The 14431-nt window shown below is 40.9% G+C and overlaps 1 protein-coding gene across 8 annotated transcripts in view; it reads left to right on the top strand.

The window, feature by feature from the left end:
• Positions 1 to 14431, top strand: part of METTL6 (methyltransferase like 6) — a 50740-nt gene that overhangs the window by 6933 nt on the left and 29376 nt on the right. For 2 of the 8 annotated variants that reach the window (XM_009201750.4, XM_009201749.4), the window contains exons 4-6: positions 6649 to 6819; positions 8416 to 8557; positions 11170 to 11455. In XM_009201750.4, the coding sequence (XP_009200014.1) occupies positions 6649 to 6819; positions 8416 to 8557; positions 11170 to 11351 (495 nt within the window). In that variant the 3' untranslated portion in view covers positions 11352 to 11455. Of the gene's footprint in view, positions 1 to 6648; positions 6820 to 8415; positions 8558 to 11169; positions 11590 to 14431 lie in introns of those variants that run through there. The other 6 variants (XM_021934880.2, XM_009201751.2, XM_017955917.1 and 3 more) reach the window with 4 other exon arrangements.

Below are 14431 nucleotides of genomic sequence, written 5' to 3'. Positions count from 1 at the left end.
ACACCCTGCAGCAACTCAATCTGTTAGAAGAAAATATAATGCCACCTGTCTTGGGACAAAAATTTCATGGAAGACAAAAATGGCAACAAACCTCTAGCTAGAAGTATTGGCAGAGTTCCCATTAGAGGACTGTATTGCCTTAATGCTCAATTTAAAATGAAACATAAAGCAACAGAGTATAATGCAACACTAAGTATAATGTTTCCATACTCTATAGTGTTTCTATAATAAAGCAACACTAAGTGTAATGTTTCTAAGAAAATTTATTATGGGATCTTTGCCACTAAAATATTACCAAGAAGGTATGTTTCCATTGAATTACTTCATGTATTCCCATAGTACGGCCAAGAGAGACTCACATACATTAGTGGCTATTGTCAAAATGTAAATATGAATACATCTGCATACATCTGTCTCTTTATATTTTCTTCTACTCATCTGCTGCCAAACTAATGAACAAGTCCCAATATATACATTGCTCAGAGGTGGTTTAACAATTCCATGTCCAGGCCGGGCGCGGTGGCTCACGCCTGTAATCCCAGCACTTTGGGAGGCCGAGGCGGGCGGATTACAAGCTCACGAGATCGAGACCACGGTGAAACCCCGTCTCTACTAAAAATACAAAAAATTAGCCGGGCGCGGTTGTGGGCGCCTGTAGTCCCAGCTACTCGGGAGGCTGAGGCAGGAGAATGGCGTGAACCCGGGAGGCGGAGCTTGCAGTGAGCCGAGATCGGGCCACTGCACTCCAGCCTGGGCGACAGAGAGAGACTCCGTCTCAAAAAAAAAAAAAAAAAAAAAAAAATTCCATGTCCAACATGCATCTTTTCTATCAATTATAACAAAAAGATATTTACAAATTGGCAAATTCACTAGCCCTATTTTTAAAATAATTTTGTGGGTGCATAGTAGATGTATATAGTTATGGAGTAGCTCTGCTTTTTATTATATGTTGTCACATCAAGACATCTATGAAGCTTAGGTTTTTCAAAATAATGAACTCTGTCCACAATAAACATAGGTACTTTACTCAAAATGCACCTATAGACCTGTGGTTATCATCTAAAAACATCTTCTAGATATGGAGATTCTGGCAAGGATCCCTTCCCTCCACCCCTTCTTCATCCTCTTCTACCATTCTAATGACTAAGTACAGGACTATATCTAGTTCCAAGAAGTCAATTAACAACGGTCATTCCAAGAGGATAGTCCTTCCTAAGAACTGTAAAAGGGATTATTTTACTACCTCTACTTTTAGCATACATTGAGCATCAGGGACTTGTTTATCCTTTAATACACAGCAGTATTAACTGAAATGCACATATAGAACGATGGCTAGACAACCTGAACTAATGTGACTTAAGGGCACAGAACCCTTCTCTCTGCATACTTCCTCCTCCCCCCCGCCCACTACCACCCAGTGAACAGTCAGCATACCCTCTAAGATATCAGTTTTAACAATTCCATTCCCAAAATGCAACCAATCCTGTGAAATAACAGAAACTGCTTAAAGGATGTTACATTAGTCCTCTACTTTTGTTACTTCAGCCCTCTACGATGCCAGAAGTACACATATGTTGTGTACTTTTAAATGTCTAGAAAGACTAGATGTTTCAGATAGGACTTAAGTTTTCCACTGTATATACCATAGCATTGAATAAATGGTACACGTACATAATAAGCTGTCATTTGAAAGTGCCATCTAAATAGGAACATTCTGGCATAGAACCCTGCGTCTATCAACTCAGTGGATAGGTATAAGCATCTGTAATGCTTAGAGGGGATTTTAACAATTTCACTTCCCTGAGTGTTTTTAAGAACAGTCTTTCCTGTGAATTTGAACACAAAGTGTATTCAGTGTATTAGGTTACTGACTCTACTTTGATCATACACTGTCAGCCTCTTTAACATCTAGAACTAGATGTAAATGAGGACTCATTTGTCCTTCATATACACTGTGTACATAGCAAAGTAAAATAAAATGCATGGACATCAGGTACAGTGGTCAATCTTGCCTCGCTATAAACACATTGGTATAAGGCCCTTTGCACTTTATTCTCCTCCTTTTCTCCTGACCCAGTACAAATGTAATGATATGTACTGATTAGAGAAGTGGTTTGATCATTCCATTTCCAAAAGGTAATATTTCAGTGAATTTTAACAAAAGGATATATACAAAATGTGTTATTTACTACCCTGCTTTTAACATACTTTGTGCACTTCTAAACATCTAGAAAGTATAGACGTTTTAAATAAGGACTTAAGTCTGCCCACTATATACACAGATTTTTAAAAATGGTGGTATCATATTTACTATAACATGCTTTCCTCATTCTACATTATTTTATTTTGCAGAGTTTTCATGTTAGTACATGTAGATTTTATTTACCTGTTATAGTATTCCATAGAATGGATATGCCATACTTTATTTAACAGTTACCCGACCGGGTGTAGTGGCTCATGCCTGTAATCCCAGCACTTTGAGAGGCCGAGGTGGGCAGATCACGAGGTCAGGAGATCGAGACCATCCTGGTTAAAACAGTGAAACCCTGTCTCTACTAAAAATACAAAAAATAGCCGGACGTGGTGGTGGGCGCCTGTAGTCCCAGCTACTCAGGAGAACTGAGGCAGGAGAATGGCATGAACCTGGGAGGCAGAGCTTGCAGTGAGCTGAGATCACGCCACTGTACTCCAGCCTGGGCGACAGAGCGAGACTCCATCACAAAAAAACAAAAACAAACAAAAGAAACAGTTACTCTATTGATATTTATTTGGATTGTTTCTAATTTTTTGCTCTTACAATAGGGTTAATATGATCAGCATCATACATATGTTCCCAAAATGTGTGTATGCATTCGTCTCTATGAAGAATAATGGAAGAAGTAGAATTCCTTGGAAGATGAGCATGTACATTTATATTTTAACAGACAATGCCAAGTTTCCTTCCAAAAAGATCGTACTAATTTATAATTTCACCAATAATATAAATGTACCTTTTTTTTTTTATTGCCTCAACACTTGATATCCGTCTTTTTTATATTTACCAATCTTTTGGGCAAAAAATAATGTCTCCATATTTTAATTTATTTTTTTCTTATCACCAGAGAGGTTGAAGGCCTTGTGGAAGGTCGATAGCATTAGTTAGCTGTGAGTTCCTTTAGTCCACATTTGTTTACTGAGAGCTTAATGTGTGCCAATCACTGTTCTAAGCACTGGAGTTAAACAGTGAACAGACAGACAAAAATTCCCACCCACATGGAGCTTATAGTAGGAGCTGTCTATTCATAACCTCTGCCTATTTTTCTATTGGTTTGTCATTTTCTTTCTTATTTTCAGGATACATTCTAGATATTTTGGTATATGTGTTGCAAACAGTTCTTCCAGTGTATTCAGCATCACTTTACAGTATCTCTTTTTTTTTTACACAAGGATTTTTTTTTTTTTTAGACAAGGTCTCACTCTGTCACCTAGGATGGAGTATAGTGGTGCAAACGCAGCTCACTGCAACCTCGACCTTGCGGACTCAGGCGATCCTCAGCCTCCTGAGCTGGGACCACAGGCTTGCACCACCATGCCTGGCTAATTTTTAAAAAATTTTTGTAGAAATGAGGGTCTGCTATGTTGCCCAGGCTACACAGGATTTAAATTATCATGGCAAAATACTAATCTTTTCCTTTTGAAGTTCTATTTTATGCCTTGTTTAGGAGTCCTTTACTCCTAGGATTTACTTTATTTTTCTTAGAGATGAGGTCTCGTTAGCCCAGGCTGCTTTCAAACTCCTGGGCTCAAGCAATCCTCCTGCCTCAGCCTCCCAAAGTGCTGGGATTGCAGGTATGAGCCACCGCGCCCAGCTATTCCTAGGATTTAGACGTAATCACCTATATATTGCTCTTAATAATTTTTGGTTATATAGTTATTTTATAGTTTTGGTTATGTTTTTTAATCTGGAAAAATTAGGGTCATTATTTCTTTGAATTCTTTCTTTAGTTCTTGTTCTCTCTTCTCCCTCTGGGATTCCAGTTACGTGTGTAACATTTTCTATTGCCCCACAGCCCTTATATGCTGTTGTTTTAGGGTTTTTTCCCCCACTTTTTTCCTTTTTGCATTTTCAGTTTGTGTGATTTCTATTATCCTATCATCAAGTTCACTGACTCATTCCTAGGTAGTACATGTTTTGTTGAGGAACCTATTGAAAGTGTTCATTTCTGTTACCATGTTTTTGGTTTTTAGCATTTCTCTTTGAGTCTTTTTATAATTTCCATCCCTGCAATTATGTGTCTGATTTTGCATGTTGTCTGTTTTTTCCATTAGAATCTTTAACGTTTTAATCATAATTATTTTAAATGCCCAAGCTTTTGGATCCAACATCTGTCATATTTGAGTCTGGCTCTGGTGATGGCTTATTCTCTTCACACTATGTTTTTTCTTGCCTTCTGGGATGTTTTCTACTTTTTGGTTAAAGCTAGACATAAGGGCCAGTAGATACTGAAGGACAGGGATTTGTAACAGTCTAGTCAGGAATTGGGCTGTTGTTTGAAGTCTGTTGCTGTCTGTGAGGTTTGTTGTTGCTGTGGGCACCAGAGACTTCAAACTCCTCTAGCAACTTGTTTTTGTCTCCTCTCTTGGATTTGGGTCTTCTCTTTGTACTGTTTCCCAAAGAAACTGTCTGTTATGGCTCGGAGCTCCAGCTGCAGTGGACTGTTATTCTTGGAGACTTGGTGGTGGCGTGTGGGAGAGGGGTGGTTCTCTAATGTTCTGCTTCTCCAAATTTGAACTGGTACTGTGTGCCTGTGTCTCAAGGGTAGTCGTTTGTCCTTTAGTTCAAATAGGTAGCCAGTTCTTCTGAACACGGTAAATTGAATGAGAAATTAATTTTTCCTCATTCATAATTGTCATCTTTATTGTCTACCTTTTTATCTAATTGTCACCTTTGTCTATCTTTTATCATATAACATACAAAATTCCTGTTTATATATACAGTATACACAGGTCTGTTTTAGGACTCTATTTTGTCTCGGTGATGTGTTTGTCTCCATTCTCAAACCGTGTTATTACTACGTTTTGTAATATATTTTGATGTCCAGTAGTGAATCTTCTTTATTATTCTTCATTCCATTTTATTTATTTATTTATTTATTTATTTTGAGACAGAGTCTCACTCTGTCACCCAGGCTGGAGTGCAGTGGCATGATCTGGGCTCGCTGCAACCTCCGCCTCCCAGGTTCAAGCAATTCTTCTGCCTCAGCCTCCCGAGTAGCTGGGACTACAGGCATGGGTCACTACACCCGGCTAATTTTTTTAGTAGAGACGGAGTTTCACCATATTGGCCAGGCTTGTCTCAAACTCCTGACGTCATGATCCACCCACCTTGGCCTCGAAAAGTGCTGGGATTACAAGCGTGAGCCACTGCACCTGGCCTATTTTTTAAAGATGAGATCTTGCTCTGTTGCCCAGGCTGGCGTGCAGTGGCACGAATCATAGCTCACTGCAGCTTTGAACTCAAGCGATCCTTTCACTTCAGCCTCCCAAGTTGCTGGGATTACAGGCATGAGTCACCATACCTACTTCATTGTTCATCATTTTAAAAATTGACTTGGCTGTTCTTAAAGATTTTTACTTTCTGATTAATTAGATTCACCCTGTCAAGTTTCTAGAAATCTATTGGGAATCAGTTGAGATTGCATTGGATTTACAAATGGACTTATGAATAGAATTGACATCTTTTTAATTTTGCATTTAATTTTCCCATCCAGTAACTTTGTATATCTATTTATTCAGGTCCTCATTTACATGAAAGAAAAGTTTAATATTTTTCTTCATAATACTCGTAAACATGTGTTGAAGCCTACCAACCAAAATGTACCAGGAACACATTTGTAGTCAAAAAAAGGTTAAGTTTATTTAGCTTGCTGCATAAAGAGAAATTATACCCCAGAAGAACTGTGGGAGCATTTCAACAAGGGGAATTAGAAGGGCTTCTCAGAGGGTTTAGGCTTGTAATAGATTATTCAAAGGAGGATTAAGGAAGCCAGAGGCCAGCAGAACATGGTGGCTTGCGCCTGTAATCCCAGCACTTTGGAAGTCTGAAGTGGGAGGATCACTTGAGGCCAGGAGTTCAAGACTAGCCTGGACAACATAGCAAGACCCCATCTTCACAAAAATAAAAATAAAAATTTAGCCAGATGCAGGGGTGCGCACCTGTAATTCCAGCTACTCAGGAGACTGAAGTGGGAGGATGACTTGGGCTCAAGAGGTGAAGGCTGCAGTGAGCCATGATCATGCCACTGCACTCTAGCCCAGCAGACAGAGTGAGTCCCTGTCCCTTTAAAAAAACAAAAAGAAAGAAACAAGCAGAGGCCAGTTTTGAATCATCATCCCTCTGGAAATAACGTGCTACTAAAATGCTCAGTTTTGAATACGTAATACTCTTATTCTCTCCTCAGCTAAAAATGATTTATTAAAGTCTTGCCCCTTGTAGCAGTAGTGACTATTACATGCGTTATATGTCAGTGATTTATTAATCAGTTTTATCTGGTAACAAAGTGATCATTTCTATGTATAGGAAATAGGATCGCCTTTTGATGTTGTATTTTTCCAAATGTATCAGCATAGTGGTCGCATTAAAATTCATTTGTGTTTTTTCCACTCTAGCAAAATCCTTTATATGACACAGAAAGATGCAAGGTATTCCAGTGTGATCTGACCAAAGATGATCTTCTGGATCACGTACCACCAGGGTCTGTGGATGTTGTTATGTTGATATTTGTGCTCTCAGCTGTTCATCCTGAGAAGATGCACCTTGTCTTAGAAAACATTTACAAGGTTAGTAATTTGGGGCCTGTACTTGAGGGTTGGACAGTACGGATTCTTTTACTTACCTTCCCTAATGAGGCTCATGTACTGTCTAGATTCACATAGTCTCTCCATTCTCACTAGGTAGGCTGTGTAGTCAGTGTATAGAAAGGGGTTCTCTGGCATAAAACATCCACCCTAAATTCTGATTTGTGCAGTGCCATGGCTGCTCTTCAGAGCTTTGCCAGCCCTGAGACAAAGATGATTTTGGAGTTACCTGGGATCCATGGAGTCCTGCCATAAGGTGAGAGGAGTTATGGTTCAGTGGTCGAGAGTACACAGTTGGGCCAGGTGCAGTGGCTCATGCCTGTAATCCCAGCACTTTGGGAGGCCAAGGCAGGTGAATCACTTGAAGTCAGGAGTTCGAAACCAGCCTGGCCAACATAGCGAGACCTTGTCTCTAAATAAAGGCTAATGTATGATCATTGGCAGATCACTTAACCCTTTTGAGTATTGGTTTCCTTATCTCAAGTAAGAATAATAATCACATTTCTTTGTCCCACAATTGGGTGATGATACAATGAGAAAATGTATGGTTGAGCTGTCAAATGCTAGGCATAGATCAGTTATTGGTACTGTGATTGAGCTATGTACATTGTGGCACAGTGAAATGAGAGCTGAGACTCAGAATAAGGAAAACCAACCTGAATCAATAAAAACCCAAAACAACATTCTGTTTTTTTTTTTTTTTAAGAGGCAGTTGAATACAGTTTGAATACTAGGAAATGGTGAATAAAATGTTGCAAGAAAATGCTTCGATGAGGATAACACTTTCATTTATTGTCTCTAACACTTTATTTATTTATTTTTGAGACAGAGTCTTGCTGTGTCACTCAGGCTGGAGTGCAGTGGCATGGATGTGGCTCACTGCAGCCTCAACCTCCTGGGCTCAAGCAATTCTCCCACCTCAGCCTCTAAAGTAATTGGGACTACAGGATGTACCACCACATTCAGCTAATTTTTAATTTTTTATAGAGATGGGGTCTCACTATATTGCCCAGATTGGTCTCTAACATTTTAATCCTGTGACATTGGACATTCCAGGGTGCTCTTGGAGGTACTTAAGAAGTGTCTTCAGGGCCGGGCGAGGTCGCTCCACCTGTAATCCCAACACTTTGGGAGCCTGAGGTGGGCATATCACTTGAGGTCAGGAGTTCGAGACCAGCCTGGCCAACATGGTGAAATCTCATCTCTACTAAAATACAAAAATTAGCAGAGCATGGTGGCGGGTGCCTGTAATCCCAGCTACTCGGGAGACTGAGACACGAGAATCACTTGAACATGGGAGGCGGAGGTTGCAGTGAACTGAGGTTATGCCACTGCACTCCAGCCTGGGCGACAGAGCAAGATTCTATCTCAAAAAAAAAAAAAAAAGAGTCTTAGTGTTATGGAGCCCTGCCCAGTCTTACTATGTGTTTAACTAGTAGGCCATTTTGGTTTCATATTATGGGCATTTCAGTCTGTCCCCTTAATAATTATCACAAATTTATTTTAAGTCCTAACTTAATCAGGTTTTATTTTGATGGAGTTCTCCAAAGTCATATTCAGCCTGCTTTTGTTTCATAGGTATTAAAACCAGGCAAAAGTGTCTTGTTTCGTGACTACGGGCTGTATGATCATGCCATGCTTAGGTTTAAAGCCGGCAGCAAACTTGGAGAAAACTTTTATGTTAGACAAGATGGGACCAGATCATATTTTTTTACTGATGGTAAGATGAATGGAATCCAGTCTTTAAATGTTTTATTCTTTGTTTCTGTTTATTTGATTGCATTATCACTGCAAGGCTACTCGGAGAAGGCTTGTGACATGTGCATGAGACCCTGAAACAAGCCCTCTACTGTACAATACTTACACAGCACCTGGAAGGCACAGACCTGGCCTCTGCCCTTGAAGAGCTCACAAGCCTTCTCTGGTGTCAGTGACTCTCCTAGTGAGCTTGGGTTAATGGACAGCTTCTGACATGCCATGTGGATGCCCTACTAGGAATTGTGATGGAATAAGAGGGAAGGCAAGTCAGAAACTTCTCCTTGTCCACTTAAAAATAAAGCAAATTCGACAATATAGTGCCTTGAGATTACTTTCCCATGGCACAAAGTCAGGAAACCTTTTTCTATAGAAATGATTGGATCTGTTTTGGGGTTTGGTTTTTTTGTTGTTTTTGAGACAGAGTCTCATTCTGTCACCCAGGCTGGAATGCAGTGGTGTGATCTCGGCTCACTGCAATCTCCACCTTCCAGACTCAAGTGATCCACCAAAGCCTCCTGAGTAGCTGGGACCACAGACACATGCCACCATGGCTGGCTAATTTTTTGTATTTTTGGTAGAGTCGGGGTTTTTACCATGTTGCCCACGCTGGTCTCAAAACTCCTGAGCTCAAGTGATCTGTCTGTCTCGGCCTCCAAAAGTGATGGGATTATAAGTGTGAGTCACCATGCCTACGCAAATTTGCTGTAAAGAGGTGTTTATTTATTTATTTATTTTTGAGACAGAGTTTTACTCTGTCGCCCAGGCTGGAGTGCAGTGGCGTGATCTTGGCGTATTGTAACCTCCACCACCCAGGCTCAAGTGATTCTCATGCCTCAGCCTCCCAAGTAGCAAGGATTACAAGTGTGTGCCACTACGCCCAGCTAATTTTTGTATTTTTAGTAGAGATGGGGTTTTGCCATGTTGGCCAGGCTGGTCTCAAACTCCTGGTCTCAAGTGATCTGCCCACTTCAGCCTCCCAAAATCCTGGGACTGCAGGCATGAGCCACCATGCCTAGCCTATAGATGTATTTAAAAAGTCATTTTTGATAAGAAAATGTGGAACACTGTTTCAGTCTTTTAGGTGTCTTGAACAAAGTCTACTTAATCATCTAGATAGGAAGATAATTACCTTAACCTCTATTTTAACAAACATTTTTCTTCTTGAAACGAAATATTCTTTTAGATACCAGAATGAACTAAAATCGAGTGATTACTATTAAAGCTGCAAAATTATTTGGGAGTCTGAGGCGGAAGGATCACTTGAGCTTAGGAGTTCGAGACCAGCCTGGGCAACAGTGAAACTTTATCTCTACTAAAAATTAAAAAAATATATATTAGCCAGGAGTGGTGGCATGCACTTGTGGTCCCAGCTGCTTAGGAGGCTGAGGCAAGAGGATCGTTTGGCCCCAGAAGATAGAGGCTGCAGTAAGCTATGATCATACCACTGCACTCCAGCCTGGGTGACAGGGCGAGAAGCCTATCTCAAAACAAAACAAAACAAAACAAAACAAAAAAACTGCAAAATTGTCAAAATAGGTTAAAAATTAAAAGATATCTTAATTCATAAAATTTAAACCAATTGTAAATATTGAGAAGATGCAGTGATATCTGCAAAGTGCTTCAGAGCATGTTCTCTGGAGCAGTGCTCTTAGTAAGAGTCTTTATTTTTGCTGCCTAGCCATTTATTCTACTTGTTTCATTTCATGTGTAGTGATGTATTATTTGGGTTAGATTTTCCCGGAGCTAGGTCACCATTGGGTGTTTTTCTCCACTCCAATCACAAATTTTCCTCCTTTGTGTTAGGATGAATAAGATGTTTGATGTAAACAAATTGAACACATGCAGACCTTGTAGGAATACAGCCAATTTTTATGTTTTTGTTCAGAGATGGGAAACAATAAGAAAAATTTTACAAAGGAATATAATTGGCTGGGTGCAGTGACTCACGCCTGTAATCTCATCACTTTGGTAGGCCAAAATGGGTGGATCATTTGAGGTCAGAGGTTTGAGACCAGCCTAGCCAACATGGCAAAACCCTGTCTCTACTAAAAACACAAAAAAATTAACCAGGCATGGTGGTGTGTGCCTGTAGTCCCAGCTACTTAAGAGGCTGAGGCAGGAGAATCTCTTAAGCCCAGGAAGCGGAGGTTGCAGTGAGCTGAGATCGTACCACTGCTCTAGCCTAGGTGACAGAGCAATATTCTGTCTCACAAAAAAAAAAAAATATATATATATATATATATATTTAATTTTTTAAAAAAGGAATATAGTCAATTTGGAATTGTTTCTTTTTACTTGGGCTTTTGTATTTGAGAATTCATAATAAGGCAAGATGCGCGCACCGAGTTGTCCTTCACCTTGTTCTGATTAAATTGTTTAATTGAAGGTTTCTGTTTGGGTAGAAGAGGAGAAGGAGTGTATTAGTCCCAAATCAAAACCTTTAAATTTTAGCATTGAGGTTTTCATTTTAAAAAATATTAACATAACCTCAGCCTCTATCCCTCCTCCTCAAGGACTGCAAAGCAAATGTAATGTTATGAAGACTTTTGAGCATTGTTGATGCTTGTCTTACAGAATTCCTGGCTCAGCTCTTTATGGACACAGGTTATGAAGAAGTGGTAAACGAGTATGTGTTTCGAGAGACGGTGAATAAAAAAGAAGGCCTGTGTGTGCCGAGAGTTTTCCTTCAGAGCAAATTTCTAAAGCCTCTTAAGAACCCATCTCCTGTGATCCTGGGCCTGGATCATAAGTCCTGACCTTTCATGAGATTGGCATTCATACCTCCCCTTGAAGAGGATAATTTAAAATCACTCTTTTGCCTGGGCGTGGTGGCTCATGCCTGTAATCCCAGCACTTCGGGAGGCCAAGGTTGGGGGATCACCTAAGGTCAGGAGTTCGAGACCAGCCTGACCAACATAGTGAAACCCCGTCTCTACTAAAAATACAAAAAGATTAGCTGGGCATGGTGGCGGGTGCCTGTAATCCCAGCTACTCAGGAGGCTGAGGCAGGAGAATCACTTGAACCTAAGAGGCGGAAGTTTGCAGTGAGCCGAGATCATGCCATCGCACTCCATGGGCGACAAGAGTGAGACCATGTTTCATAAATAAATAAAATCACTCTTTTTACTTTATATATTTTTTGAGGCAGGATCTTGTGGTACGCAGGTTGGAGTGCAGTGGTGTGATCACAGCTGATTGTAGCCTCCACGCCCCTGGGCTTAAGCAATCTTCCTGCCTCAGCCTCCTGAGTAGCTAGGACTACAGATGTGAGCCATCATGCCTGGCCCTTAATTTTTTTTGATGGGCATATAGAGTAGTACCTCTTTATCATGGTTTCATTTGCCACAATTTCAATTACCTGTTTTCAACTGCAGTCAGTTACTTTTCTTAAGATATTTTGAAAATATGTCTTAAGATATATTTTCAACTGTTTTCAACTGCAGTCAGTTACGTTTCTTAAGATATTTTGAAAATATCTTAAGAAATAAGATATTTTTATTTGGGAGGCCGAGGCCAGCAGATCCCTTGAGACCAGGAGTTCAAGACCAGTGTGGGCAACATGGTGAAACCCTGTCTCTACAGAAATACAAAAATTAGCCAGGTGTGGTGGCATGTGCCTGTAGTCCCAGCTGGCGTGGGAGGTTGGCTTGAGCCTGGAAGGCGGAGGTTGCAGTAAGTTGAGATCACGCTACTGCACTCCAGCCTGGGCGACAGAGCAAAAGTCTGTCTCAAAAAAAAAAAAAAATTGGAAAGCCAGATCACATTCACATAACTTTTATTACAGTATATTGTTAAAATTGTTCTTTTTTTTTAGGGTGTGGTACCATTTTGGTTTCAGGCAACCACTGGGGGTCTTGAAACATACCACCCGCAGAAAAGGAGGGGACTACTATGTACTTTTTGTGTTAAATAGAAAGTGTATGTGTGTGAGAGACATGTAAATAAAACTTCAAGGCCTGAAAAGTAGTGAAAGTTTTATAGAATAACATAATTTAGCCATATTGTTCACTGTAAAATTCCGCAAAGAAAAGCCTAAGGACCCTGTAGCACGTAAAGAGATTCTTGTCATTACTCATGTGACTGTAGTGTTCCTCCAGGCAACATGTCAGACAACCATGGAGTAAAAATGAGGCCAAGTAGACTAAAATAAGACACTCATATGTATTTCTAGCCTAAAGGATTGTTCTGTTTTCTTTTTCCAGTGTTATATTTGCCCATTGGTCTCCCCTTTAGTTCATTTACGTATTTCTTCAAAACCAGTGTTCCACAAATACCACTTTTGCTCTATCTGTGCTCAATAACCCTCCATGGCTCCCTACCTGATTATTGAGACCCTTTATCTCTGGGCCAGTTCCTTGTCACACTGTTTGCCCTGGGAGAGAGAGGGGATGGTCATCACCTGTCCTTCCCTCTGCCCCATTTGTCCAGTGCTGTTTCTCTGAGAAGATGGCTGGTGTCTAGAGTTAGAATTTCAGAGTTGAGAGGGGCTTTAGAATGGACGTTCCAACTCCCTACTGGGAAATGAGGAAGCAGTAGCAAGGGGTAAATGATGAGTTCAAAATCACGTAGCTAGTGTTGTGGAATATGGGGAAATCCCTAAATTGGTCTGCTGACCTGTTTCCCAATCATTGCCTTTTAATGACGTTTCCTTTATGAAGTAAAATCAGGTGATTTTGTTCTGCTCCCAAGAGTTAAGCCTGTAAGCCTTTCTGTTCGCCTTTCTGCAGAATGTGAGAACACTGTCTTGAGTATGTGACTGGGCTGCACATGCAGCAGGCCTGGGCCCTTCAACTCCAACCACATCTGGAGGAGGGGTCCCAGTGTGAAGGGGTTGGATGATAGTCATAGTGGTTCCGTACAATCAGAATAAATCCTCCTGGCTCCTGAAGAGAAGAGGGGCAGGCAGCGGGGCTCAATCTGTGCTTGCTGGGTGTTGTGATTCTGCCATCTGTTCTCAACTTCTTGGGAGGGGCTGATGGAACCTGTAAAGAAGGTAGACCTATAGGGGTCCTCATGGGTCTTCTCCCAGTGAGAGTCCAGCCCTGTCCAGAAGCAGCCTCAGGCTCCCCACTTTCAGTCCAGTGCTCTCTCCCAAAGCCCCCTCCACCAAATGAATCGCACAGCCAGCTACAGCCCCAGACGCTGCCCACTGCCCCCTCAGGGAAGTCCTTTCAGTTGTGTCCCTACTAGGTCTGACCAATGTTTCTTGGATTTTAGTGGCTAAGCTGGATAAAGACAGGCCATTTAAAGTAGAAAAGTGAGAGCCTGGGTGATGTAGCAAGACCCCATCTCTATGCAAAAATAAGAAAATTAGCCGGGTGAGGTGGTCTATGCCTGTAGTCCCAGCTACTCGGGAGACTGAGGTTGAAGGATTGCATGAGCGCAGGAGTTGGAGGCTGCAGCAATCGAGTGAGCCATTGTCATGCCACTGCATACTACAGCCTGGGTGCAGAGCGAGACCCCGTGTCCAACTGGAAAAAAAAAAAAAAAAAAAAGAGCAAGGAGCGGTGTAGTGTAGTAGGATAAGCCTGTGCTTTTGTTATCAGAAGTCATTTGGAATTTTGGCCTCATTCCTTAACCTGTTTGAACCTCCCATTCTTCATTTTTATGATGGGGATAACTACTAACTTAAAAGTGTTCAGAGGATTAAAGGAAGTACATATATATGACACATAAGTATTTCCCTCAGTCTTCATTTTTTGAACATAGAAGTTTAACATGCATACAGAAAAGTGCACAAATCTTAAGTATTTAGCTCACTGACATCACAGTGATGTATGACACGTCCAGCATGACTGGCACCCCAGAACCCACCCCACCCCTGTGTCTCATTCTA

The sequence above is a fragment of the Papio anubis genome, chromosome 2 (genome assembly GCF_008728515.1).
Source record: "Papio anubis isolate 15944 chromosome 2, Panubis1.0, whole genome shotgun sequence".
In the NCBI taxonomy this organism is placed as follows: Eukaryota; Metazoa; Chordata; class Mammalia; order Primates; family Cercopithecidae; genus Papio; species Papio anubis.
The sequence above is the reverse complement of the archived record's forward strand: the minus strand, read 5'-3'. Positions and strand labels throughout refer to the sequence as shown.